General features: G+C 33.1%; 3 protein-coding genes across 16 annotated transcripts; 1 reads left to right on the top strand and 2 right to left on the bottom strand.

Moving 5' to 3' along the window:
- Window positions 1-824: 824 nt before the first annotated feature.
- On the top strand, window positions 825-5,814 carry LOC114382296 (mitogen-activated protein kinase kinase 2-like). 3 transcript variants are annotated; one of them, XM_028341609.1, is made up of 10 exons: window positions 825-953; window positions 1,071-1,188; window positions 1,299-1,383; window positions 2,409-2,543; window positions 3,610-3,834; window positions 3,930-4,112; window positions 4,209-4,438; window positions 4,796-4,841; window positions 4,922-5,017; window positions 5,348-5,814. In XM_028341609.1, the coding sequence occupies exons 2-9, from the start codon at window positions 1,112-1,114 to the stop codon at window positions 5,009-5,011; spliced, it is 1,071 nt and encodes a 356-aa protein (XP_028197410.1). In that variant the 5' UTR covers window positions 825-953; window positions 1,071-1,111; the 3' UTR covers window positions 5,012-5,017; window positions 5,348-5,814. The 3 variants fall into 3 exon arrangements, with proteins under 3 accessions (XP_028197410.1, XP_028197412.1, XP_028197411.1); XM_028341611.1 differs by having other exon boundaries at window positions 866-884; XM_028341610.1 differs by having other exon boundaries at window positions 911-929.
- Window positions 5,815-5,963: 149 nt separating this feature from the next.
- Window positions 5,964-9,542, bottom strand: LOC114382295 (protein phosphatase 2C 77-like). 5 transcript variants are annotated; one of them, XM_028341607.1, is made up of 6 exons: window positions 9,396-9,542; window positions 8,855-8,913; window positions 7,735-8,736; window positions 7,293-7,649; window positions 7,091-7,196; window positions 5,964-6,552 (listed from the first exon to the last, which is right to left on the bottom strand). In XM_028341607.1, the coding sequence occupies exons 3-6, from the start codon at window positions 8,545-8,547 to the stop codon at window positions 6,218-6,220; spliced, it is 1,611 nt and encodes a 536-aa protein (XP_028197408.1). In that variant the 5' UTR covers window positions 8,548-8,736; window positions 8,855-8,913; window positions 9,396-9,542; the 3' UTR covers window positions 5,964-6,217. The 5 variants fall into 5 exon arrangements, with proteins under 5 accessions (XP_028197408.1, XP_028197406.1, XP_028197405.1 ...); XM_028341605.1 differs by having other exon boundaries at window positions 7,735-8,699; XM_028341604.1 differs by lacking the exon at window positions 8,855-8,913 and having other exon boundaries at window positions 7,735-8,699.
- Window positions 9,543-12,681: 3,139 nt separating this feature from the next.
- On the bottom strand, window positions 12,682-25,142 carry LOC114381043. 8 transcript variants are annotated; one of them, XR_003659925.1, is made up of 19 exons: window positions 24,972-25,140; window positions 24,869-24,896; window positions 24,376-24,496; window positions 24,225-24,289; window positions 22,190-22,727; window positions 21,825-22,101; window positions 20,981-21,279; window positions 20,154-20,336; window positions 19,146-19,895; window positions 18,957-19,048; window positions 18,806-18,865; window positions 18,629-18,717; window positions 16,470-17,057; window positions 16,245-16,319; window positions 15,933-16,003; window positions 15,779-15,836; window positions 14,719-14,932; window positions 13,282-14,509; window positions 12,682-13,187 (listed from the first exon to the last, which is right to left on the bottom strand). XR_003659925.1 is itself a non-coding variant. In XM_028340218.1 (15 exons), the coding sequence occupies exons 2-15, from the start codon at window positions 22,600-22,602 to the stop codon at window positions 13,791-13,793; spliced, it is 3,888 nt and encodes a 1,295-aa protein (XP_028196019.1). In that variant the 5' UTR covers window positions 22,603-22,727; window positions 24,869-25,140; the 3' UTR covers window positions 12,682-13,790. The 8 variants fall into 8 exon arrangements, 1 of the variants encoding a protein (XP_028196019.1); XR_003659926.1 differs by lacking the exon at window positions 24,376-24,496; XR_003659924.1 differs by lacking the exons at window positions 24,225-24,289; window positions 24,376-24,496.
- Window positions 25,143-27,092: the final 1,950 nt, after the last annotated feature.

The following is a 27,092-nucleotide window of genomic DNA, read 5'->3' as shown; positions in this document are numbered from 1 at the left end:
ATCTGGGTATTAGCACAGTATTGGTGTGGCAAAAAACGATGGAGAAATGAGAAAAATCAATATATTGCCGACTTACTCTTCTTGTTAATGTCAATAGGGCAGGCTTCCTTTTCTTTGTAAATAAAAAAAAAAAAAAAACTAGATGAAAGAATCTTAAGAGGCGGCAAAGAAACTTTTGCAAAATTTAGAAAGGAAGAGAATGACTGTGCACATTAGATAAGGGATCAAGGAGCTAATCTCTACCAAAAAAACAAAATAGCAGCAACAGTACATTATCCATCATCTTCCAATCCTCCACAATTTCTATAGACACACGTTCACACACAATTCCACAAGCATCAATTAATCTAACCATTTTATGAATAATGAGTTTGTGTTTTTTATGCAATGTATTTGTCCTATTTTAGTGTTGGTATGTGTGAGAAAGAATATTGAAATGTTTTTATTAATATGGTGTATGATATAATTGACAATTTTTTTTGTATATAAAACAATAATTATTGAGAAAACTAGTCTCCAAATAAACTTTAATATCTAAACAGATTAGTATTTAACTTTTGATTAAGAAATAATCTTAGTATTTTATTAATATGATACGTGATATAGTTGATTTTTTTAAAGTACGTGATCAAATATTCAATATACTAAAAGAGTAACTATTGTGAAAAATTGTCTCCTTTGATAAATTTTGACATGAAGAAATCAGTATTTGATTCTTGACTAGAAGATATAATCCAGATTTAGAAAAAATAAATATTGAAATGTTTTTTTTTTTAAGGAGAAGAAGAGTGTGGGACCCGGGTAAATTGGCCATAAAGTCTGAAAAGTCAACAACAGTTCCATCTTCAAAGCTGCTTCTTTCTTCAATCTTCAGTTCGTCAATGGTGACTGCTCTCTGTCAACCAATCACAAAATTTAGAATTTTCAATGTATCATTTTTAACTTAAATACTGGTACTAATAGTATATCCTATTGTAGTATGTCTTGATTATATATTATATAGACACACAGAGATAGAAAGAGAGAGAAAGAGTCTAACTAGAATTTTTTTTCTCTCTTTCATAACCTAGTGAGACTCTGTGTCAGAGTTTGTGAAGTGAATCCCATAATCATGAAGAAAGGAAACTTGGGACTTGGTCTCAAACTCTCAGTTCCTGTGTCTGATCAATCTAATTTTGCCAGGTTCCTGTGAGTCTCGCCCTCTCTCTCCCTCTCTCTCTCTCTCTTTGTGATGTGTGTGAATGTGATTGATTAATTATGTTTGGCTTTTGAGCCAATTGAATTATTGGTATGTGTAGGACTGAAAGTGGGACTTTTAAGGATGGGGATCTGCTTGTCAACAGGGATGGAGTTCGAATTGTCTCTCAGAATGATGTCGAAGCTGTAACATATTTCTCTCACTTTTTTATGCATTCTTTGCCTTTGTAATTGTTTATTTGTTAACAATGTGTTTATTTCATTATGTGTCCAGTCCGATTGCTCAATTATTTGTTTTTATGCATTTGATCTTTTGGATCTGATGAAATGCCTGATAGATAAGATAACAAGGGATTCATGATTTTTCTGTAGATTCCTTATTCTCAGGTTTCCATACCCAAGTGAACTATTATATGATTTAAATTGAATAAAAAAATTATGAGATGGATTATTTGCTGTTTCTCCTTGGCCATTATTTTTCTTGTGTGTGTGTGTTTTTGGGGGTGGGGATTGAGCCTACTTTCACTTTTCCTAGCCTTTGCTATTGTTTTTTAAATGAACCTGATATTGTTGACGAGATTATGCATTTCTCATCTTATTTGCATTGTCTTTAATCAAATGGAGAACAAGTTGCAAGTTTATGAAGTGAAATTGTGCTCAGCATACGCCATCCACTTCATGAGCCACTAAACAAATTGAGTCTTTCATTTCTACTCTTAAACGAAGTTTGTTGCATAAAACTGTTTGCATTCTGAGTTAATGTTGGATCCTCTTCTTCCTTCCTACGTCTTATTTTTTTTTTTTTTGGGTGGGACTCGGAGGCTTTCATCAATTTCTGATGTATTACACTGTCAATCATGAAAAAAAAAAAAAATAATCCGACTAATTATATTGGAAAACTTCCTATGCATACTCTTATATGGTCAATACATTTTAGAAGACAAAATGAGTTGATTGTAGATACATAGCCATGTTAAATGAGGACCCAAATTTATAAGTGAGTAAGTTTAAATTTGTTCCTGTTAAACTCCGCATATCTATTGTTGTGCATTCCAACCAGTGGCTTATGGTATAAAAAGAGCAGGACAAAGGAGAATTGAACATTGAAATTCGTGCATATTTTTTTTATCTAGTCACAATACACAATACAATGCTGGCTGAATTCTGACAATATGTTGTGTATGATTCTAACATTCATGTTATTTTTTCAGCCACCTCCAATCAAGCCTACAGACAACCAGTTAACTTTGGCAGACATAGATGTAATCAAAGTTGTTGGAAAGGGAAATGGAGGGGTAGTTCAATTGGTGCAACACAAATGGACTAGTCAGTTTTTTGCGTTGAAGGTACACTTGCTGCATGTTGCATACCATGCTCTGAATTTGCATGGTCTGTTCTCTCATTTTTAGTTAATTTATCCTTTTGTATTGGCATTGTCTACCCATATTACATACTTTTTGATAATGTCATTCCCCTCTCCATTACATCCATTTCATAGAGCAAGGGTGTTTGAAAACTTGTTTTCTCTTGGAATTTCAGTGTCACCCAAAGTCATTATTGGTAAGTTTCATAAAATGTTATTTCTTTCAATCAATATTTAATGATTTAATTTCATTAGGAGTGGTTCATTTTCATTCAAATAGTAATTTAGTTCAATGCTATTATGCTGCCAGTGCTTTCTTTCTTTGTTATGTCAGAACATGATATGAACCAATAATTAGGAATGGGAAAGAAAAGAAAGATTTTATTGAATAGGATGAAAAGAACCAGGAATAGGAAAGAAATCTCTCTTCCAAGGGTCTCCACTCCAAGGATTTCCCCTTCAAAAAGAGCTAATGCTCTATTTACAAATGACAACTTATTCTCCGAATCTTGCTATCCTACCTCCCCTATTTATATCTAATTAACCCCTCTAACTAACTGGTTAATATTCTAAACTTTTCATCTCCTTATACCTTAACAGAACATCATTTTGTTCACCCAACTTCGAACATTTGAATTGTGTTTAACATACTGATTGAAAGTGGTTCTCTTCCGTAGGAACTTGTATATATTAATCAATCATTGAACAAGACAAATTTAAACTTGTATTTAACATCTAAGGTCTTCAATCCCCCCTCCCCCTTCATTATTGAAATGTTCAGTCTTTTGTCATTCCTTTTCTATTAATTTTCCTACTAGTTTTTGAAAATAGAGCAGCAATGATTGGGTAACATGTCGCATATTGGTTTCCCTCCTGCTTTTAGCAATTTTAAATTTCCCTCTTGCTTGGTTAACAATTTAGTATTTGTAGTTGTACTAATAAACTAATTACTTTCATTTTTTTCTGATATATTCACAACCTTAATGTTATCATTTAAATCTATTCCTCTTTTTTCATTTGTCGCAATGTATGCATTCTTCACAATTCAGGTAATTCAGATGAATATTGAGGAGTCTATGCGCAAGCAGATTGCACAAGAGCTGAAAATTAATCAACAAGCACAATGTCCTTATGTTGTTGTCTGCTACCAATCATTCTATGAAAACGGTGTCATATCAATCATCTTAGAGTACATGGATGGAGGTTCCTTAGCTGATCTGCTGAAGAAAGTTAAAACAATTCCAGAGGATTATCTTGCTGCCATCTGTAAGCAGGTACGGAGTAAGGAATTTCCCTTCAGTCTAGTACCCATAATTCTTTTCACTGAATCGCAAACAAGATCTGATCTCTTTCTTTTTTAATGATGTAGGTGCTGAAGGGTTTAGTTTATCTCCACCACGAAAAGCATATTATCCACAGAGACTTAAAACCTTCTAATTTGTTAATAAATCATATTGGTGAAGTAAAGATTACTGACTTTGGTGTGAGTGCAATTATGGAAAGTACATCTGGTCAAGCAAATACTTTCATTGGAACCTACAACTATATGTCTGTGAGTAATATGTACAAGTATATTTATCATTTTACCACCAAAATTTACCAGTGTTTCCTAGAATATACAGTAACAATCACTCTGCCAATTTTACAGCCAGAGAGAATCAATGGAAGCCAGCGAGGCTACAACTACAAAAGTGATATATGGAGTTTGGGACTAATATTACTTGAGTGTGCTTTGGGTCGGTTTCCATATGCACCGCCTGATCAAAGTGAAACATGGGAAAGCATTTTTGAGCTTATTGAAACCATTGTCGATAAACCTCCTCCTATCCCTCCTTCTGAACAATTTTCTACAGAATTTTGCTCATTTATCTCAGCATGGTAATTGTTATATGTGATACTAGTTTTAAGCAGTCAAGAGTCTTAATCCACCATAAGAAAATGAAAACACAACCAAACACACACACAGAGAACACTAACATAACGGTAGTAGTTTTTTAAAGGTCATCCTGAAATTAGTGCATGGATGCTTGAGTGTTTATGTTGACAAACCATTATTTTCATTTTTTATTCTTATTTTTAAGGTATCTTTCATAATTTCATTAAACAAACCATTTAAACATGTATAAATATTAGCACCTTCCATTACTATTCTGCTGCCTGTTTTGCCAAAAACTCTATTTCACTGTGTGCTTTTTATGTGTCTACTGATCTTCCTTTTTCAATCTTGTTGTTTAGTCTACAGAAAGACCCAAAGGATCGACTGTCAGCTCAGGAATTAATGGTATGCGTAAATCTTGCTTATGAACACACACCATGTAGAATATTGTCCTTCTGATGCTATATATTTGATTGAAACTCCAGGCACATCCTTTTGTCAACATGTATGATGACTTGGAGGTGGATCTTTCAGCTTACTTCTCAAATGCAGGATCTCCTCTTGCAACCTTATAAAAGTTTGTATGTTCCAATCTTGGACTCTATTATTAATTTAAGTAAAAGGTTATTCTTTTGTTCTTTACTTGCGAATCTATCAGGTGTTTTTGAATGTAGATCCCTATATAATGTATTGATTTTATCATAAGTAGAAATATTTTTTCTTTTATATTAAGAATTTGTTTTTTTGTTCTGTAAATGATACTAAGGGTATTGTTTTCTAAATTATGATGATAGGATGTGCTCTCATGCAACCATGCAGTTTCAGATATTAATATTTCTGTATAAATCTGAGTACCTTCTTTCTAAACAATGAGTTATTTGTAACTGTAGTTTTCCATTTCTGTTGTACAGCCCTGCTTGCAAATGAGGAGCGTTTGCAGATGAGTTGAAGAACCAGCTCCTAGAGTCACTTCAAGGATTCTGTATTTAGTTGTTGAGTGATTGAGTTCAATTTGTTGAGAAACTCAGATGCAAGGGTCAAGAAATTGCAATAATTGACATTTGAAGAACTTTAATGCTGAAGTTAAGTATCAGGGGCTACTTGCAACAAAATGTTTGAAATTTATGATTGCAACAAAACGTATCACTAGGATTTGCCTGAGTTGCTGATAATATGATCTGATGTACAAATTTTCATGAGATGAAAGTTTTGTCAAGCTGTCCCAAATGAACGTTTTGAGTCACACTAGGTGAACAGTTCCTCAAGTTATATTTGAGACTTTTTATTTGGTTAAAGCTTGTCAAATTTCCTGATTGATGATGGGTTTTCATTGCTTGCAAATTACATATCAAATTTAAGACTTGGAACCATTTTGTTACGTGATGCCCTAGGGATGACATATCCGCATCTGTAGTCTTCAGTTGCTGCTTTGTTTCGTTTTCTGTTTTTTCTCTTTACGTAACCAAAATAAAATAAAATTTAAGAGTGTCTCCAAGGTGCGTATGTAAGAGACAATGAGCTGATCAATTGATTAGCTAACACAATATTGGCTCTTAACATTTAAAAAAAAAAAAAAAAACCTTTGTTATGCTTGGAAAGTTCTCAGAGACAGAGTGATAACTCATCCAAGCTGAAGGTATCCTTGTAAAGTGCAAATATTAGCATATATAACTTAGCTTAGCCCTGGTGAAAAACTGACGGGCTAAAAAGTGCCAATGACTCTAAAATACAATAAATCAATAGCTTACAATGAAGATATGCCAGATGTAAAACACATCACTTTATGGCTTTCTCTTAATTTTTCTTTGAGCCTTTAAGTCTATCACAATTACAGAGATGTTATCTTGGCTTCCCCTGTGGATGGCAAGCTTAGTTAGATACTCTGCAGCTGACTGAGCTGCAGGATCCGCTCCTTCACTGCGTCCTGTTGTGCCGTTGTCACCATACTTCTTGTGCCAAAGAAGGATTCGCTTCTTTGCAACCTCGCATGCTTCTTCATTTGTCATTACATCCCATAAACCATCACTTGCTAGAATTAGACACTGATCATTTTTTTCTCGACGCACAATATTGACTTCAGGTTCTGGAATTATCCATGGTTTCAGGTATCTATCACCTGTTGGGCAAGAAGAAAAATTAGAAAACAAAGATTATTTGAATAAGAAATTTATGTAGAAAAAAAGTTGTAGACTGAAATCACATTGAAGGAAGCGTACTAAAGTCACCTTTTGCTCCAAACGTATTGAAGGATGTGGAATGAAAGAAACTTATCTTGATAGGTAAGACTTAACTTTAAAATAAAAGAAGAGTTTGTGCTCTATGTACTAACACTGTCAAAATTTCCACAATCATGATAGGTAAGACTTAACTTTAAAATGACTATTTTTAAGTTCATAAACTTATTATACATGATTAGATGACCATGTAAAAATTGCATACATTGTTGTTTACTTGTAAAAGAACACTTGCATAGAAGAACAATGTATGTCCTCACATTCAACTTCAGCACAGACTCATGATTAATAATATTGTATTGTAGTAGAGATGTAGAATTGAAAAAATAACGGTTAAATCATTTGATTATAGTTTCATATAACCACATAATATTACAAGAAAACCAATCATATTCTAGAGATCATGCAACAAACACATACCTATGGACCTTGACATCGCCAAGACACCAAGAACTCGATATCCTTTCCAATGTATGACTCTTCCTCCCGCAGCTTCTATCCGAGCCCGCTCATCCTCTCTATTTGGCTGCAAAACAGGAAGTCAAGTTTCCTCTATCAGACATCTTCAGCTTCTAATATACATTCACCAAAAATACTATAAAATTAGAATGAAATGCCTTACTTTGTGGTCAGAAGACAATGGCATGGCTTCTTTTCCACGGTATAAGACAGTTCTTGAATCTCCACAATTTGCAACTATGATGTGGGTTTGGCTTAAAATGGCAACCGCTGCAGTGGAGCCAGCAGTCTCAGGAGCAACAGTTTCAATATTAGACTCAGACCCACCACTGTTGTTTCCTTTGTTACTTGCACCAATTCCTCCAACCTCATCATCCATTTTCTGAAAACAATTGATGAATGCTTTCTTCCATTGGTCCTGCCAATCATCTCTCCCATTTGTTTCAGCCGAACTTGATTGTGCAGTCTCTATCTCCTCAATCAACGTTGAATGAAGACGTTCCTGGCAGTAATTGGCAACCTATGAAAACAAAACACCTCATCAGTGAAACACTAATTTCAACAATACAATTTGTATAATTTGATAGAGTATTTTTAAGCCATACCTGAAGGCCCCCATGTCCATCGTAGACAGCAAAAAAGTGGGCTAGTGACTGTTTTCCATTCTCATTCACATGGTCATTAATCAACATCTGTGAAGAAACTTGAAAAAGTTGAGGTCTAACAGAAATAGCATCTTCCATCTCCTGTCTCATTCCACAAATTGATGAACAACCCCAGAGAGGGCCACTATTCAATTTCAAAGCATTCGGGTTGCTTGTTCTCCATGTTTTATTCTCCCCTGGCAACTGATCAAGAAGCACAGCGGATGGTCTAGGATCAGACTCATCTGATCCACTTTGATCCTCGTTAGTAATATCCATAGCAAAACAAACTGTGTCCTCCACTAGCTTCGTTGATGGACACAGCTTGCTTATTCCAGACTTACCATCAACATCATCATCCACCTTAATGATGATTGGTGAATCTATTTCAGAAAAGCTACTCTTCCACAACGCAGCTTCCTCCCTACAAGGATCACTTTTGCCATTAGCCACAGATTGAGAGCTTGAACTATGCAGACACTGAAAATCCACCGCTAACATTAATTCATCTTCCTTTCTTGCCTGGTTAAGGCCTTCATTCAAGACCCAATTACTCTCACATTCAATAACCATTTCTGAAACAAGAGCAGCTCCAACTTGATTCTCCTTTAAACACTCCACTGCCGGATTTAACATCAAAGCAGCAGCTGCTGTATTTGCCATAAGCTTCAGCCCAGTTATCTCCATGTGAGTGGTCACTGCAGACTCCTTTTGAATCAAATTTCCAACACCAAGTGTAAAAGGTACTGCAACACTAGAAGATATTTCCTCCATTGGTTTACTTTGCCTTGTAGCAATAGTCTTCTTATCCTCTAGTATCCAATAAGTTGCTGTCCCTTTTAACCACTTTTTTTCCACCCTTTTCCCTCAAGCCTCCTCCTTTCTATGATATAATTCCAATCGACATCAAAACACCAAGAAGGCTCCTACGGCAAGAAATTGAAGGAGTTTAGAACCAACCTCCTAAGGAAACAGTCAAATACAGTGTAACAAAATTCAATTCTAAGGTTATTTTTATTATTCTCAAAGACTAGAACAAACAAACAAACAAAACAGCCCACAAGATCCTTTCTGAATTCACCTGTTTTGGACTTTTTATAAGCCAAGAGAAGAGGTCCCAAAACCTTGTATTTCTTCCTCCTTATGATCGATCCCCGGAAAAACCAGACAACAGATTATTCAAGAAACTAAGCACCACCAAATAATTGACAAGGTAACTGCCTTATCCCTCTCTAAAACGGAGTCAAGGGGAAAATGGGGTCATTGAAAATGAAAAAAAAAAAAAAAAGCAAAGGAAATAAGAGAGGTTTCCTAGATCTGAGGCAAGTCACACCGGCCACTGAAATTTCCTTTCAATTCCCTGGGTTTTTTTTACCTCTTTGTGTTCCTTTCATGTGTCAACTACAAGAAGCCTTCACCACCCACCCCGCAAAATGAATAATAATCATATCAAACCAAAGGCAAATAATTTTGGTCATGTCAACTCGTACCCACTTTGTGCCTTCACCATCTATGCTGAAAACTATGCCTAGATTCCTTCTCTAAAGTGCACTCAGTTTAATACAAATAATGAAAAAAACATAAACTTTAATTCAGTAATCTGAGTTATGAGTTATATTTACCTTCGTAAAATGAAAATAGTGCATGAAAAGTGAAGGGAGGGAATGAAGGAGGAAGAGAAACCTCAACAAGCAATATGCAGTACGAACATAGTATTTCATTCATGGTTTTTTATTTTTGAGTTTTGACGATTAAAAAAAGAATAAAGAGAGGAGTTTCAGCTTTTGAAAATAAATTATATTACGCAACAGATGAATATGTTTTCTTCCTTTCTTTATTTTTAGAAACAAAAAGTAAATGTATTATTAGCAGGCTTTCCATTTCTTCCCCTGCATGACCGACACATAGCCCTTTCTTTTTAAAAAAATAAATAATAATAATTAAATATTTAATCGTTGGCTTGAGTTTTGTTACATCGTTTCCCAAGAAAAGGAACTCTTTCTTTAATCTACCAATACAAGAGTAAGACGTGGAAGTCATTCTAATCTCAGTCTCTCTCATCCATTATAGACTTTAGCATCTTTTCCAAATGTGCTCTTTATTTTATATACTATGTTATGTTATTCATTGTTCATTGTTGATCAAAGATCAAAGGTTGAACCATCCACAACATTATTTTTGTTTTTTAACAGAAAAACCACGCACAAAAATAAAAAGGGCCAGTACGAGGAAGCCACGTGGGCGTGAGAATCGATAAAAGGGGGGGGGGGGTCCAATCACCCAAGTTCAAAGGGAGATAAACATGTACGAAACAACTACTAACATAATAATACCAAATTCTCTTTTTATAAATAAAAGTAGAATAAATTTTGTTATTTATTTTAATTTTATTTAAGTATTTCTTAGATGTTTGTATTTGTCTAGAGATAGCATATTTTCTCCACAAAAGTAATTACTTTTTAGTTAATTAAGATTATTATAAAACAATAAAACTCTTTTTATTCTACTATTTAAGTCAAGATTCAAATTTGATCCATATGATTAAATTAAAATAATTTCATATCAGAAATTCTTTAAATATAATTGATAGATAGTTGAATTTTTTAAATATATTTTGTATCATATGAATGAAGAATACTTTGCCTAGAGAAATAAAATTTACTTTAAATAATCTTTATGCTTTAAAAACAAATTAATCTTCTACTATCAATTAAAGTATATATTTTTTGATAAATAATAATTATATGTTGGTTATGTATGCATCTAAAAAGACTCAAAATATTCGGAGATAAAAGTATTATATTTATATATGAGTATTAAATATAAATTTAATAATTTGATAGTAGTATTTTACTAAGAATGCAAATGGGGGGATGGAACAGAAAGGGGAGTTGCTGTATTTAGAAATAGGGAATAGAGAGATGCATGAACTGAAGTGACAGAGACAAGCAAGACAGTTGACGCGTACAACATGAGCATGCTCCAAAAAAGAGATTCTTTTGCAATGCAATTGGTTTTGTGCCGTAAGAAAGAAAACCATGAACTTCAACTTCAACCTCAACCCCTTCCCTTTGTCTCCACGTGTTCTCCATCTTTATTTTTGGTGCTGACCAACCAACCATATCATATTCATTTCTCATCTCTCTCTCTCTCTCTCTCTTCCCGTATGCGTATGTCTCTTTCCATACGTATTTTAAGCCAAAAAAAGGAAATGAATTTACAAAAATAACTAGTATGAATTTGTTCATTTCACCGCTGCGTTCATATCTAAATATAATTTTTTATTTAGATAGAATTGATCATTTCCATCTCCCTCTCTCTCTAAATTGGTAAAATTAGATTTTTTTTCCACTGAATTTGAATATCACGAGTGTCATACTATTCACTCGATCATAAATTAATTTCGTTCACATACAGTAAAAATTAAATACATATTTCTTTATTAAATAAATTATTTTCTCATCTATAAACAAAATCTTACACCATTTCGTCAATGATTTGAGTAATATATTTAAGTTCCCAAAATTATTTTAATTGTATACATATTGTAAAGATTATTAAATTCACTTGTTCCATATTACATGTTTTTATATCACAATTTATAAATTATATTATTTATTATTTTTATATTGTACTATTATAGTTGGAAAAATATAAAAATTTATATTATTATAAACTATTTTTCAGCATATAAGATAATGCTTTAATAAAATGGTAGTTAAAATAAATCTTTTATTAGAATTATTCTATTTTTATTTATATAAACTGTTTTATTACAATTAACTTCTTATTTTTATTATCACTAGTGCAAAAAGGCATTCCTTACCTGGACTTGAAAGTTACCTGGATATGTAACTAGATGTAACTTATTTTAAAAAATGTAACTGTTTTTGGATCTTAAAATAAGATGGTGTAGTAGTTTATAATAATTGAGGGTAAAAACATTCATGACACCAAATGGAGTAAAAACAATTTTCATACACGTTATTTTTTTTACCATAAAACTCATTTAAAGAATTGTAACTTTAAAAACTATTTTTGTTGTACTTTCTCAAGTCCGTTAAACATATTTCTTTTTATTATAGTAGTATTGTTATAGTATTAAAATTATTATCATATTCAAATGGATAAATAGATAGATAAACATATAACAAAATATGTCTTAATTTATTTGCTTTCGTCAAACTTTTCTACTTTTTTATATAATTTACTTCTCTACGTTTTTTCATTTTAGTTTATATTTTAATATTTAAATCAAATGTCCCTTCTTATGTAAAATAATGTTAAACTATTATAATAAGTTTATAGTACAATAACAGAAAATATTACTATAAAATATTATACAATTATAAATTGATATTTTTGGATGACAAAATATTTATTAAAGGATAAGTAAATATAAATATTTTATTATATATGTTAAATAAAAATGTTAACTTTTAAGCATCTAAACTATAATCAATCTTTTGTTATAATAGTCAGAAATTATATGAAAGGATTTATTAATATAATTACAAGGCACTTCAGTAAATACATAAAGACTACTCCTAGTCTTCGGTCGTTCAATATATTGGCTTAAAAAATAAGTAATAAACAGATATCAACATAACCTATACTCAGCAGGCATCCGCGGAGGATTGACCAAACGGTTTTCTTTTAAAGGTTTCTGAACGAGAATCGAACTTCAACTCACAACAAAACTATATTGAATCCCATTATCGATCAATTATTTTTTGTTGCATTATTCTTAATTTTGAAGCAGACAGCCATGTAAAAATTAAAAACTAAACTAAATTGTTGACTTGTTCACATCAAGTCCCAATATAAAGGAAAACCCTGGTCCCAGCAACCTATAATATGTAATTACATAGAGGAAAGTCTCTGGCTTAAGGAGGAAGATAATCCATGTGAGCCGCATGAATTTTATGCGTGTTTGATGTCCCAATGTAATTTTACTACAATATCATCGAATAGTCTTCCACTATATACACATGAAAATTTAAATAGAAAGTTTGAAGTTAGGAAGGCCAGAAAGGATTCAAAACTTACCTCCCTGCATAAAGGGAACTGCAGCTCAATTTCATCAGGGAAGAAAATTCCCTGACACATTAATTTCTTACAAAGGTTAATCCTGTCAAGAATACTTGAAATTACTCAAAAAGGTCTCCCTTCAATCATCAAAGGTTGTAATTCATCCAATGACGGCATCTGAGAAGTCAAAATCAACTAGAATGAATATTAACAACTCTCAGCTCTTTTGCAAGACCTTTTATGCATGGGTTATTACAATATCAGGCAACATGTGTAATCCAGATTCATTTTCAACCTTAATTGGACAGAGAGAGAGAGAGACTGAGCGATGAAATACCCAGAATCTGCTTCATATACCTAAAGTAGCACAGCAACTGGATTATCTGGAGCAAGGCAGACAAGACAACAATCAGTTGATCACATTCACATCAGTATCAGTTTTTCCTGGGAAACCTCATACAATAAAGTGGATAATACCTGGATGAAGCCACTGAAGCAAACCACTTGCACTATATCACATTGAGTTACGTATCTGCAAAACACAAAGTGCCAGGAAAAGAAAACCCAAGGAGCAGGGGGAGAGAAGGGAGACCAACAGAGTGACCAGCTAGGTGTAATTTCGGCAAATGAAAAGCTGATTTTATTAGAAATATTAAATGTATGTACAAGAGGTCTTGTTCTCTGATTTGTAAGAGCTACAACCAGGAAGTGTTTGCTAAGATATAATTACCAGGAATGCTAACTTGTACCTTGAACAAAAAGATCTTTACAGTGGAAGTCATGAACTTTAACACGAGCAAAATCCGAAACAGCTGGAAAGGTCACTCAAAAACAACTTGGAGGGAATAGTCTACCAAAGAATCTATATAACCTAATTGTGGACGGGATTAGCCATAAGACCATCCTATGTAACTAGTCATTTCTTCAACGTACTTTGTTTGCTTTGTTATTGGTATACTGAACAGGACTATACAAAAAAAGCAGCTTCAAACCATCATATTCAAGTCCGATAGATCATCCATTGGGATTTCAAGGCCGCCCATAAAGTCATCATGATCTTGTAATCCATCATCATCAATATTCAACCACGAACCAAGATCCTGACCTTGGTCATCACCAACACCAAGTACATCCATTCCAGGTAGCTGCAGGTTGGACAAGTCAATAGGCTCGTGGTCATCCAATCCACCCAAGCCAAACTCATCCTTTTCCTTTGCATTGCTATTTGTAGGCATTTCATTAGACTTTGGAACAGAAGGCAATGCTGGTTTTGGTTGCTCTGTTAGCTTCCCAAGGAGGCCATTCACAGAAACAGAATTCTGAGTTGCTTTCTGCTTAGGCTTTGTTTTAGATTTTCTATCTCCCTTAGCACTGGATGATGCTGGCCTACCAACTTTAGTAGTTCCATTTCTGGATAGTACCTCCCTGCTGTGCCCCTTTCCGTCTCTGTCTCTCTCACTTCTCTTTCCTTTTGCACTGCTTGTTACAGAACTTCCGATGCCTGGAGCACTAGAAATACCTGGAGTACCGCCAACATCGTCAAGGGACAATTCCCTCTTCTTCACTCTGTTTGACCAGAGATCTTCCTTCCCACTTGTTTGCTCAGATGAGTAATTTAAACCAGGAAGCACATCTGATGAATTGAGATCATGATTATCCATATTCTGACTAAACTGTGATGGGCTCTGCTGTGAACCCATGGAAGCTGCAGCAAGTAAACAAATAAATTAAAATATCAAAATCCAGTGTCTGTTGAGATAAACAAGATGACTTGACATAGCATATTAGACAAAGATGGTATATACAATCAAAGTTATTAGAATGTAAGCTAAAATGGCAATGCTGAACACAATTGAGGTAGAAGAAACAGAGTAGATCAAAGCATTTATTCCAAGAAAGTAATGAGGAAGACACCTGTTCTTGCTTCCACAGAAAGGGAAGAGGCATAAGGTTTTGAGGATTCAGCAAGGAACATATCCTTGAATAAAGGATCACTGAAGCAGCTCTTGCCAGTATCTTCAAATTGATGGCATCGCCCCAATGTCCGTTTGACAAATCCCAATGCAGCTTGCTTGGCCATTTTGTTGCTTGTATTTTTCCCACCAGAGGGACTAGGACCCCAACAAGCCTGTCAATCAATCAATCATTTGTCAATTACTCAGCCATGTGACCTAATTATACAATAGGCAAAATTCAGGGCATTTTGAGGGTGAGCCTTGCATAGCAGTAAGGGTAACAACCTAGTGACATGGTAGTTATGGGTTTTAGTTGCAGAGCCTCTTTTCTCACAAGTAATAACACACACATCTTATCCTCCTTAAACCCTGTAACTGTGACTTAGGAGCCTAGTGCATGGACCAACTTTTTATTGACATTTGACTATACTAGTAAACGGAAGGCTTGGTTCTTTTTTCTACAACAATTTTGATTATTTTAAACAAGGCAATAAGGCAAAGCATGAATTTTGGTTTTACTCATAAAAACCAAGAATAGGTCAAATATATCACGTCTGAGTTTAAATAATAGAGCACAGATTTCTTGAGACTACCTACAGTCCTTGTTCACTTTGATGTGTCTCTACTCCCCCCTCCCCCCCAAAAAAAGGTTTTATTAACATAGGCCCTAAGAGCTGATGTTAAGCAATTAAAATTGGAAAATATAAACAAAGGATTTATTACATCAGAAATACAAAAGAATAGCAAATGTTTCGCTTCCAAATAAAAACCTTCCCCATTTAGTTGATTAAAATCAGCCCCAAGGGCTGATGATGACAAAACTAGGGGGAAAACGCTACTCGTACCTAGACAATCATAGTTTCTAGACCAGGCTCTCACAATCCCTTACCCATTACTGTAATATAAGATCTCCAGCCTTTTCAATAGGTGCATAACTAAAATAGCATACGAAAATTTTATTCTAAAATTGAAAGCATATTATTATATACACAAATAGTATTGAATGTTAGGAAGATTACCATGTATTTCTCATAAGCCATCACAACAAGTTTATCTAGAGCACGTTGCTCAAAATCCCTGTTACACAGAAGTTTATATTTCCATTAAGAAGAATGAAAGCAAAAAAAAATTAAAATAAGCAAATAATTAGGCTATAAATGCCAGTGTAATTACTTTTCTTGAAGTTCTTTATCCACTGAGGCAGATTCGAACAATCCATATAGCAAGTTTTTCTTCTTGGAAATCTGTGAAATACAAGAAAATAGAAATCAAAGTGAATTACATACAATAAAGAACGAAAAGCATTAAATGTTTAATGAAATCTACAAATTGAAGGTTTCCATCTCTATGACTGATCTATATATTTATATATTGGAAAGCAATATATAAAATCTAATATGGGAAATATCACATAACAAATAATAGTTATGGGAAAAAGATTTTGACAACTAATAAAGTATAACTAGCTACAGCATCAATCAGTACCTGTCCTAGGTAAAGCTCCTCCAACCTAATAATATCCTCTGATATTCCTTCATCATCTGTTTGCAACATATCAGGCTTGAAAAAATAAAATTAAAATCAGTATCAAAGTAACATTAAAGATTCAACAACAAAGGTCAAAACATCTTGAAGTATATCTATTAGTTGCATGAACACAAAGAATGAACAATATAGTTTAAATCCTTTGGATTAGGGAAGTACACTTACCACTGGTGCTGGGGAAATTCCAATACTTTTAAGCTCCAAGAGAAGCTTATCATTTATATCCAAGCTATCATATTGTAACTCTGAACAGGTGAAGCTAGACATTGCTTTATCATGAAGAAAACCATTTACGGATTTATCAAAGCTTGAATTCAACCCAGTTGGAGGAATACCAACTATATCCCTTTCAGTTTCATCCTGTTCTGGCTTGTCCAAAATCCTGAAACCATTATAAGCAGAATGACAAGCAAACTGAAAATCTGTTCCTGAGTGGTGATCCAAACCATTCAATTCTGGTTCCCGATCAGGCTCAAATTCATTATCATATGCATCAAACTTGAAGTGTTCACTTCCACCACTACACTCCTCCTCTGAGATTAAAGCAGCTATAAGCCTTTGACAGAGAGGAATCACATTATGATCTCCCTTAGATAGTTGTGACTGTTCTGCAACAATTCCAGCATTCCATTGAGCATCAAATCCAGCATCTCTTTCACAGCCCATCAACCCATATCCATTAACAATGGTTTCACAGCCATCTATATTTGAAGGAACGGGAGTTGGTGTCAGAGTGCTTGATTCAAGATTTACCTGAAGGGCAAGTGAAGTATTAAAAAAAGTTTTAATAATCTATTCCTATTCTAGGTTTATCTCAGAAATTCCAAATTTTCAAATGAATTTAATTTTGCTTTAATCATCAATAAAATTAAATACAATTTATAAAACAATAAAGGGAGTTTTTTTAAAATATATCAAAATAAAACTGAACAGATATATGAAACAAACATAACTAAACCAAAAAAAGTTGATAGCCATAGTTCTATGCTGCATCAAAACATAATAAACATTTGTAGTTTTCAAAAAAGTTCTAACACTGAAATAGTCAAATCAAGGTCACATCAATGCTATCTGTTGCTCGAAATTACTAAAGCCAAAAAAGTTGTATTCATTGACCTCGTTTTGATAAACTTACTACCAAAATAAGAAGATATAATGAATTGAATTTTGCACATAAGCTAAAATCAACTTATGCACTTAATTTTTATAAAAGCTCTTTTCGTTTATCTTCTCCAAAAGATAAGGTGTATAAGCTGATTTTTTAGCTTATGGAGAAGCTCAATGCATTTTACCTTCTCATTTTTTCCCAAGAAGTGCTTATGGAGAAGTTTATTCCACACCCCACCCCACCCATATTCCCAGATACAAGCCAATTACAGTGAGCATTTTCAATTTAGATTCTGGGTTTAGTTTAACCTAAACAAGAGGTAATGGAAGCTAGCAAATACAGTTTTCAAATGACATTGGATACATACAGAAATTGATCAGTGTCAATGTCATATTAAGCTACAACAGTCAATGGCTGTGCTGTATTTTATCTTCTAGATCATATCTATAACACCAAATAAATATCTAAACCAAAAGGCAATATTGCATGCTTGATCTACTTGACATTTAACCACTTCTCAGTAATAATAGTGACGTATACCATTAACATCATTGCATGCAATAGAACTAATAAAAAATATCATAAGTAAACAAAATAAACCTGCCAGTAGTCAACAATAGCACCCAGGTATGGTATCCTCATTAATAATTACTAATACATGATTGAGTTAATCAGGTACTGCCCATGAAATTAAGATATTATGGAATATGGACACCATAAAAAAAAAGTGAAAGTAACATTTCAAGAATGTACTCTCTTTTTTTGAAATTTTGAGCTAAAAAAGCATTACTACAAATCTAATGCAAAAGAAAAAGGTTAAATTAAAAAAATTGGGTCTCACACTTTGCATCATTTCTCGTTTTTGTCCCTACATGAATAAACTTCACATTCTGATCACTATATTAAAAAATTTCACTAAATGTTTGTCTAGTGTAAGGACCAAAAATATAAAGACCAAAATGAAGTGTATAATTTTTTCATGTAAGAACTACAATGGAAAACCATGTCAACTAACAAGTATAGGGACCAAATCTAACACTGGTGTAACATCAACAAACAATAAGGACTGATTCACATACATTTATTTTCATGTAAGAACCACAGTGTAGAGTTTTTCATGTCGGAGTTAAAACAAAAAAAGGTGTCACTAGGGTCAAAATTATTAATTTAACCAAAAAAAAAAGTCATTTGTAATCCTTGAAAAGGCAAAGATTACCTTTTGCTTCCAGTAAGTAATATCCTCCTCAGTTATCAAACTGAAGAAAGGCTCCATCTGCCTCCAGAAGGGGCTGGAGAATGCATGAGCTGCAGCAATAAGAAAAATACCAAACAACTCCATCAGGGGGAAACATTTTAGGCTGCAAATATAGATAGTATTCAGTAAGATTCAAACCAGAGTTGATAACACCCTTTACAGCAGCTAGCAGCTCTTCATGTCCATCTTCCGACCCAACTAAACCAAATAAACCAAAAGTGAATAACAATATAATTGTACTGCAGTTAAGAGTTGAGTTCATTAAATCTTTTCTAGAAGAATGAACTACCAAAAAAATCTGCAGCTGCATTAATAGCAGGCTTTTGACGTGCATAGGCCTTGCGATCAGAAAGTTTCCTGGATGGTGGACGACCTGCCTTGCTGCAAGGGTTTCATCAAATCATAGACTTTAGTCCATCTGTCCAAAAAAATTGCAACTTAAACAAAGTGCTTAGATAGAAGGATGTGAAGTGTGAACCTTTCATTCTTATCGGATCCTAGTCTTGCACTTCTAAGCTGTTTTGCAGTTCCTATATTCCCAAGCTTCTCAGATGTCATTGGAATCATTGACCTTGTGGCAGCAAGACTGCGTCCTGTCCTCCCTTGCCTCCGAACACCATCTCCATGTTCTTCCCCAGAAACAAGCTTATTCTTTCTTGTTGGCAATACCATATTAGACACCTTTTGAACATTTTGTCCAGATTTCTGATCTATCTCTTCCGCTTTCCTACCCTTTTCTTTTGGTTTAACATCAGCCACCCCTGACTCTTCACTTTCAGACAAGGCAGCTGAAGATGAAGGATCACCTTTTTGTTTAATTTGCTGAGGAGAACTGCCAGCCAAGCGTCTGGCAAATCCTAACCCAAGATCATTACCAGCCACATCAGATGCAGTATCCAAAGCTGAAGCTTCATCACTATTTGGAACAATAGGCATGAAATTTGTTCTTCTAGCAGTGCGAGAGCTCTTTTGTGGTCTCTGCCAGGGGACAACAGGTGGGGAAGATGACCGTGCTGATGCTACACGTTTACGATTGTTAGTACCACCAGCAGCAGGGGGCTTTGTGGTAGAGTGAGACAGTTCCCAATCATTAGAAACACCTGCTCTATGGACAACTGGTGACAACTTGGGGGCAACTCCAGAACCTGATCGTGGAGCCCGAATAGCAGTGTTTATTTTGGCACTTGAGGTAGGGCTAGCTGAATTAAATTCATCACGTGCAGTTGCCCTGGTCATAGAACATAACACAGATACTGAATCAATCATCAATTGCAGAAAAAATATCACAAAGATGAAGAGATATATGAACTATAATCACAAGGCTCCATAGCAAACAGAAAGCAAACAATTGAACAATTCTACCAAAACAAGACGAAAATAAGGAGAAAATGAGAAAGCAACATGCAAAAACATTTTAGTGAAGGACAATTCTTTTTCCCAAACGCACAATCATATAAAGAAAAGGGGTTCCACAGCTTGTATTTACTTGTTTACAGCTCTGAAGTTCACCCTTTCCTTGTCTGAACTAACAGGACGACCCCTCCTATCATTGACAAGGGAATTATTATCTTGGTTGTTTCTAGGGGTAGAAGCTCGTATGCCCAACCCAGTTTGTTGAGAGATACCATCTGATTTTCCAGCTCCAACAGTTCCATTAGAAACTACTGGCCTAAAAAAAATACATGAAATTATTATATTTATCGGCTAGGTTTAAGCAAGAAAATCAATCAGAATTGGATAGAGCAAATAAATAAATTGTTACATGATATCATCCATCAAAGATTTTAAATTCATGACCCTTAATATCAGCAAAATCCCTCACAACTGTATTGTTTTTCTTTGAAGAAAATCCTTTCACAATTAACACTCTGGAGAGAACTCCAAACAGTTACTGCCTATAATTTATTTTCATTCTCCAATTGTAACATTTGGCAGCAAACAGGAGGCTACAATTCTATGGAACTAAGCAATTTATACAGTTATCAGGCAGATTATTAGAGAGGAATTGGAATGATTGCATTTTCAAGAATGTCTCTTTGCCCCAACATTCATGTATGGATTTTCTCTAGGGATATGCTCGTGGTTATTTCAAAGGAATTTCTTTTGTTGATGTGCATAAAGATTGAAAAGCCTAACATTTTTTTTGGACATTTTGACTCTTTTTTCCTCATTTTAAGGGAGGATTTTCTTATCCTAAATCCTCCCACAAAAAATGTGCCTACTTTCTAATCTTCCCATAAAATATTATTTTAGCCTAAAATAAGAAATATTATATGAGAACAAAAAAAAATTAATTGCATAACACATTCATACCTGAAAGAATGAGAATCATTAGTCAATTTTGATCGCGAATCGGTAGCAAGTCTTTGTTGCATTCCCTGTTTAGTTTCTTGGAAGGTGTTAACAGGTTTAGTCAATGTTGTACTTGGAGAAACATCTAGTTTGATACAGGAACGCTTCTTCTTCATTTTTGACTTTTCCCAACCATCACCTCCAATAGGTAAGGTTCGTTCTTCACTCTGAACGACACCATTGTTGGCAATCCGTAGCTTTTCCTTATCTCTGTCAACTGTCCCTGATGGCCTGACGAGAGAATTAGTCCGCACATCCATCTGAAATTTATAAAAACAAGTCAGTTTTGCTCAAAAGGTTTTATTACAAGTCACATTAATCTGAAAGATAATTCTCCATATAAAGGAAAGAACAAAATTTTAAAGCTGAGTCTACCACTTAATTATGCCTTATTAGAACCTAAAAACTGAAAAAGTAGAATATCCTATATTTCACCCCTTCCAGAGAAAAAAAATGGGAAAGGCATAAACGAACATAAAGCTCTTTACAAGCTTCAGACAGAATACATAATGTAAACAATAAATCTACATATATTTTTTTTCAAGAATACCACTGGAGAAATGTTCTAGCAGGCAATTTTTGCAAAGACAATTTTTAAAAAAGGCGGTTTCCATGTAAATCAGAGATACTACAAAATCAAAATATACTACTAGGCCATATATACTATTATTTATGACTGTACAGTATTTATTTTAAATTTTGAAACAGTAAGAAAATGAATAAGCAATTGTAGGAAGAATTAAAAAGAGTGAAATTGAGCATGTTTACACTTGCAAACAAGCATGGGGGAAAATCAAAGACATACCCTTACATCAACCATAGAAGTTCGAGTGCGCTTGTTTGGAACAACATTTTTGGTACGTTCATCAGACTTTTGCTGCTCAAGTTCAAAACCACCTGTGACAGGATGACCTTGAACTCCAACCTTGCCTATGCTTGGCCCCAAGACTGGACGATCACTTAACATGACATTAGAACGGTCATTAGAAAAACCTTCAGCTCGAGATCTTTTCTTTGAAGTTATAGCTGGGAAAACTTCATGGAATACAGATAAAGCCTCACTAAACATTTTCACACGTTCCCTGTTGAATAGTGCATATTATGCAATGTTATAAACTTAATTACACACACCTAACTTCAATGCAAGTAACAAAACCTACAAAGAACTACCTTGCCTTCACAATGTTTGCACCCAAAGCATCCTTTACCCGTTTCATGTCTTCTGGTACAGGCGATGGCAGTAGCTTGCCTTTTGAAGAACTAGATGGAGATTCATCAGGTGAAATTCCAAGAGCAGCATTAACATGTCGCTTAAAATCCATTTGACGATTAGACTTATGCTCTAGTGTTAACAACTTTGGATCAAAACGCACATAATTGAAGAAGCTTTCCACATCTCCATTTGTTGCTAGAGAACTGCTTCTTAACATGTTCGGAAGAGAAGACAGAATTGGATTTTCCATGCTTTCGCGAAAGCTACCTGATCTATCTAATGAAGCAGCTATGTGGGATCCACGTTGCCCAGGGTACAATGGTTTGTCCGGGCTACTAGAAGATGGATCAAACTTGCTAGATGTTGCCATTGCCCTAGTTCCCACACATCCTTTGAGTCAAAAATACAGAGCAGAGACTGGTGCATGACAAGGATGCAGCACTATGGCACATAAAGGGCAAATCTAAATTACAAGAGAACAATTGAACAAAGCACCTGAAAGGTCAAAATAATCACAGAAAAATTAAATTATTTTGACTGAGAGATGTTATGTGCACCCCAACAATTCATCAGAGGTATGACTTGGGATTGCAAATAAGGACTCATACTCAGGCTATCACAAACTCGTATGACCAAAAAAAAAACTTTTAAATTTATTAAAAGGTAAAAAACTTGTAACACATCATAAAAAGCTTATCTGAATGGTTAAAGTTGTATTATTTTGTTATTCCAAATCTCAGTACTCTATAGTAAAAAAAAAGTAAAATATATGACATATATTCTAATAATTTCCACATATGATGAAAACAAATCTACATAAATGTCAAAAATTATAAATATAAATAAAACTACCAGTGGCAGCATTCTAATTAAAAGCTACTTAAAATGGTTACTCCCGGAAAAAAAAATATTACATCCTTAACTCCAATCTAATAGACAAATCTCATAAAAATTAGATTAAATTGCATCATATATTTCACAAATTCTGCTCTGTGTAGGATTAGATCCTCATTTGTATATAACTAATTTACCATTTCTCCATATAGTATACCATTTCAACCAAAAAAAGAAAAATTAGAATGCCTGTTTGTTGGTGAATTTTTTAAATATATATATATATATATATATATATATATATATATATATATATATTTTGAAAAAAAAAGACATTTTAGTGCTTTATTTAGGCTACGAAAATAATAACTCCCGGAAAAAACACTAAAAAACTATAGTATAGAATCACTTTATTTTAAGAATAAACAAACATGTCATAAATCTCTTATATAAAATCTCATTTTAGTAATATATACACAATGAACAAGCACTTGAACTACCAAAGTTACAGTTGAAGTGAGGCTAAAGATTAAAAAATCATGTAAAATGTTTGTATGATGTAATATGCATACCTTTAATCTTAATCTTAAGGCAAATGCTAACTGGTACCCTAAGGGGACTAGTTAAGGAATTAAAAGAGGAAAGTTTTTTATTGGGATGCCTAAAATGCACTCCCTATGATTTTTAAATGCACTCCCATATGATTTCCAATAATATCTTCCCCTTTTAATTCCTTAACCAAAGCCCTTAGGGCACTGGTTAACAAGATCCTAATCTTAATAGCAATTATCTGCCACTAGGCATGCTTATGTTATAAATGTAGGTAGCTTTTGAAGTTGCAAATTATTGAACAAAGGAATCTTAAAGTTAAATTATTAACAGACACTCCCAATCAATTTTAGGGAAAAAATGATTCATATAACCATGTGTAAGAATTTTTCCAACTCCGACAGTCAACATTGATTCTGACCATATAGAACAGACAAGCAAGCTCATCATATGCAAGTCAGACGCTCTAGCTCGTACTTTACCAAACATTATGACCATATAAAGAAATATAATTTTATGTAAATAAATGTTTAATAATTGTAAAATCTATATTGTTACAATAAATGCTATGAAGATTTGTCAACAATATGCTACACACAAACCACTTACTATAACTATTTATGCTGACTAGACTTCAAAACACCAATCAAAGCCATTAATTGACTCCATTTATCCTATTCACAAAAAACAAACAGAATGTCAATCTTTACATACAATCAACAAAATTTTTGACAACGCGAAAAAACAGTTCAAGTCCCACCCTCAGAATGTGCCAAGCAGCAACATCAGACACGCACTTCAGTTTACAATTTGTCCTTCCTATACTCACGCCCATCTTCTTTGGTTCTAAAGTTTACTTCGCCAGTTCAATGCACTACTATCTACCAATATATTAAGCAGTGACAGCACATTAAAATTTACCATGCAGTCTTTACTTTTTAACATAACATAAAAACATAATGCAATATAAATGCAATTTTAGCCAATTAATATCCTAAGTGGTAAACTATTTCTAATACAAAACAAAGGAAAATAAATATGCATCAATCAACAAGATAACTCGTGCTGCCTATGCTGAAGCAAGTTCATTCAAGCAGATACCCCTTCTCCAGTTCTCCCTAATTGCCTCCGTCTAAATTTGGTTGAAAGCACAATTTTAATTTGAATTTTTTTTCAGGAACACAGATAAGCAAGAAGGAGAAACCCTAGGGATCAAATCAACGAAAAAAGGTAGACGAGAAATAACGAAATACCTTCGTGAAGCAGCAAGAGCATTACAAACTGCAGAAAAACAAAACCCTAGAAGTTGAATCAGGAGAGATGGAAAAAAATAGAGCGAAATTCAAATTTGAAGACCTTGAATATCGCAACGATGAGAGAGTGCAATTGGCGATGGAGAGAATCGAAGGGAAAGTTGGAATTAGGAAGAGTTGAGTTGCCCGACTCTGAGTTGGAGCTCCAAATTCGTACAAGGCGAAGCCATGGAGTCCGGTGTTTTGATCATGATCGCCAGCAATTGGACCGACTTCAAATTACCCTTTTGCCCATCTTTTCCCTTTTTCCGAATTTAGGATCCCCATTCAATCAGGGGCTTTTTCGGAATACCGCTGTTCCAACACCGTATAACTGGCAATGTGTTACACACATGTGCTATGATTATTATGGCATCATGTAAATTATTGTAATCAACTATATTACAATTAGTTAAGATTCAGGTATTGTTTCCTGACCAGAATAAAACACTATAAGAGTAAGATAAAATAATCTTATATTATTTACTGTGTGTATTAAATAATCTTTTATTTTAATTTTATACATTATTTTTACTTTCTAAATTATAAGAATATCAAAATTAAATAAAAGATCAACGATACAATTAAAATTTAATATTTTATAATAAAATATAAAATACAAGATTACAAATATATATATATATATATACATATACAAATGTTATAATATTTCTTAAATAATTAATTTAATTTTCTATTAAAATATAATATTTATAAATTTTATTTTCTTTAATCTTAGTCTCACAGATTCTATTTTAAAAAAAATGATTAATAATATATTTAAATTTATATGTCAAATTTTATATATATATATATATATACTATAAAATAAAGTAATATTGTAATATTCTTTATCATTGAATGTACGAGTCAACTCACTTAAATTTGTTTTAACTAAATCATTTTTTACCCATCCTTAAATAAAAAAGTAGCTCATGAAACAAATAGTAATAACTTACTATAACATAATGAAAAGAGATCCTAAAAATTATTTCAATGTTAAAAAATAAAAAATAAACATCATGATTATTTAAAAATTTAAGTTATGTTTTACTTATATGTGCGTGAACACATATTTGGTGAAAGTATAAAAGATGTTTATGATTTTTTAAATAAATAGATAGAGAATTTGAACATATTTTTATCATGTCAAAATTTAACAGGATGAATTCGGAAGAGATCCTAAAAATTATTTCAATGTTAAAAAATAAAAAATAAATATCATGATTATTTAAAAATTCAGGTTATGTTTTACTTATATGTGGGTGAACACATATTTGGTGAAAGTATAAAAGATGTTTATGATTTTTTAAATAAATAGATAGAGAATTTAAACATGTTTTAATCATGTCAAAGTTTAAAATGATGAATTCAGAAGAGATCCTAAAAATTATTTCAATGTTAAAAAATAAAAAATAAACATCATGATTATTTAAAAATTCAGGTTATGTTTTACTTATATGTGCGTGAACACATATTTGGTGAAAGTATAAAAGATGTTTATGATTTTTTAAATAAATGGATAGAGAATTTGAACATATGTTTATCATGTCAAAGTTTAACAGGATGAATTCGAAAGAGATCTTAAAAATTATTTCAATATTAAAAAATAAAAATAAACATCATGATTTTTTAAATTTTTAGGCTATGTTTTATTTATATGTGCGTGAACACATATTTGGTGAAAATATAAAAGATATTTATGATTTTTTAAATAAATGAATAATGAATTTGAATATATTTTTATCATGTCAAAGTTTAACAAGATGAATTCTTTTAGAGCTCACGCCTATTATTTTGGAATAGTGGTTTTGGACTGTAAAATTATTATGTCGTCTCTTCGTGATTTTGTTTGCTCCCATATTAAAAGGAAAGCTAACTAATTAGCTCAGTTGTTAGTTAGATTTGCCTTATAGTTAATGATGACTTCATTTGGATAGAAAAGGCTCTATTGTATTTTTTTCAGCTTGGGCCTCTGAATTCTTACTTAGCTCCCAGTTTGTTTCTGAATAATACTGCCCTTTCTTGTAAAAAAAATCAACTTTTATACTTTTATGAATATTAAACAAGTCTCACTTATTCAATATTTATTATCATAAAAACAGCGTTGTGGTTTGTCTAATTTTTTTAGTAAAATCAAGAGAACAAAAAACAATTAATATCACCGGTTATCTTTACTGGTATT

The sequence above is a fragment of the Glycine soja genome, chromosome 13, assembly GCF_004193775.1.
Source record: "Glycine soja cultivar W05 chromosome 13, ASM419377v2, whole genome shotgun sequence".
In the NCBI taxonomy this organism is placed as follows: Eukaryota; Viridiplantae; Streptophyta; class Magnoliopsida; order Fabales; family Fabaceae; genus Glycine; species Glycine soja.
This window is presented reverse-complemented; position numbering and strand designations above follow the sequence as displayed.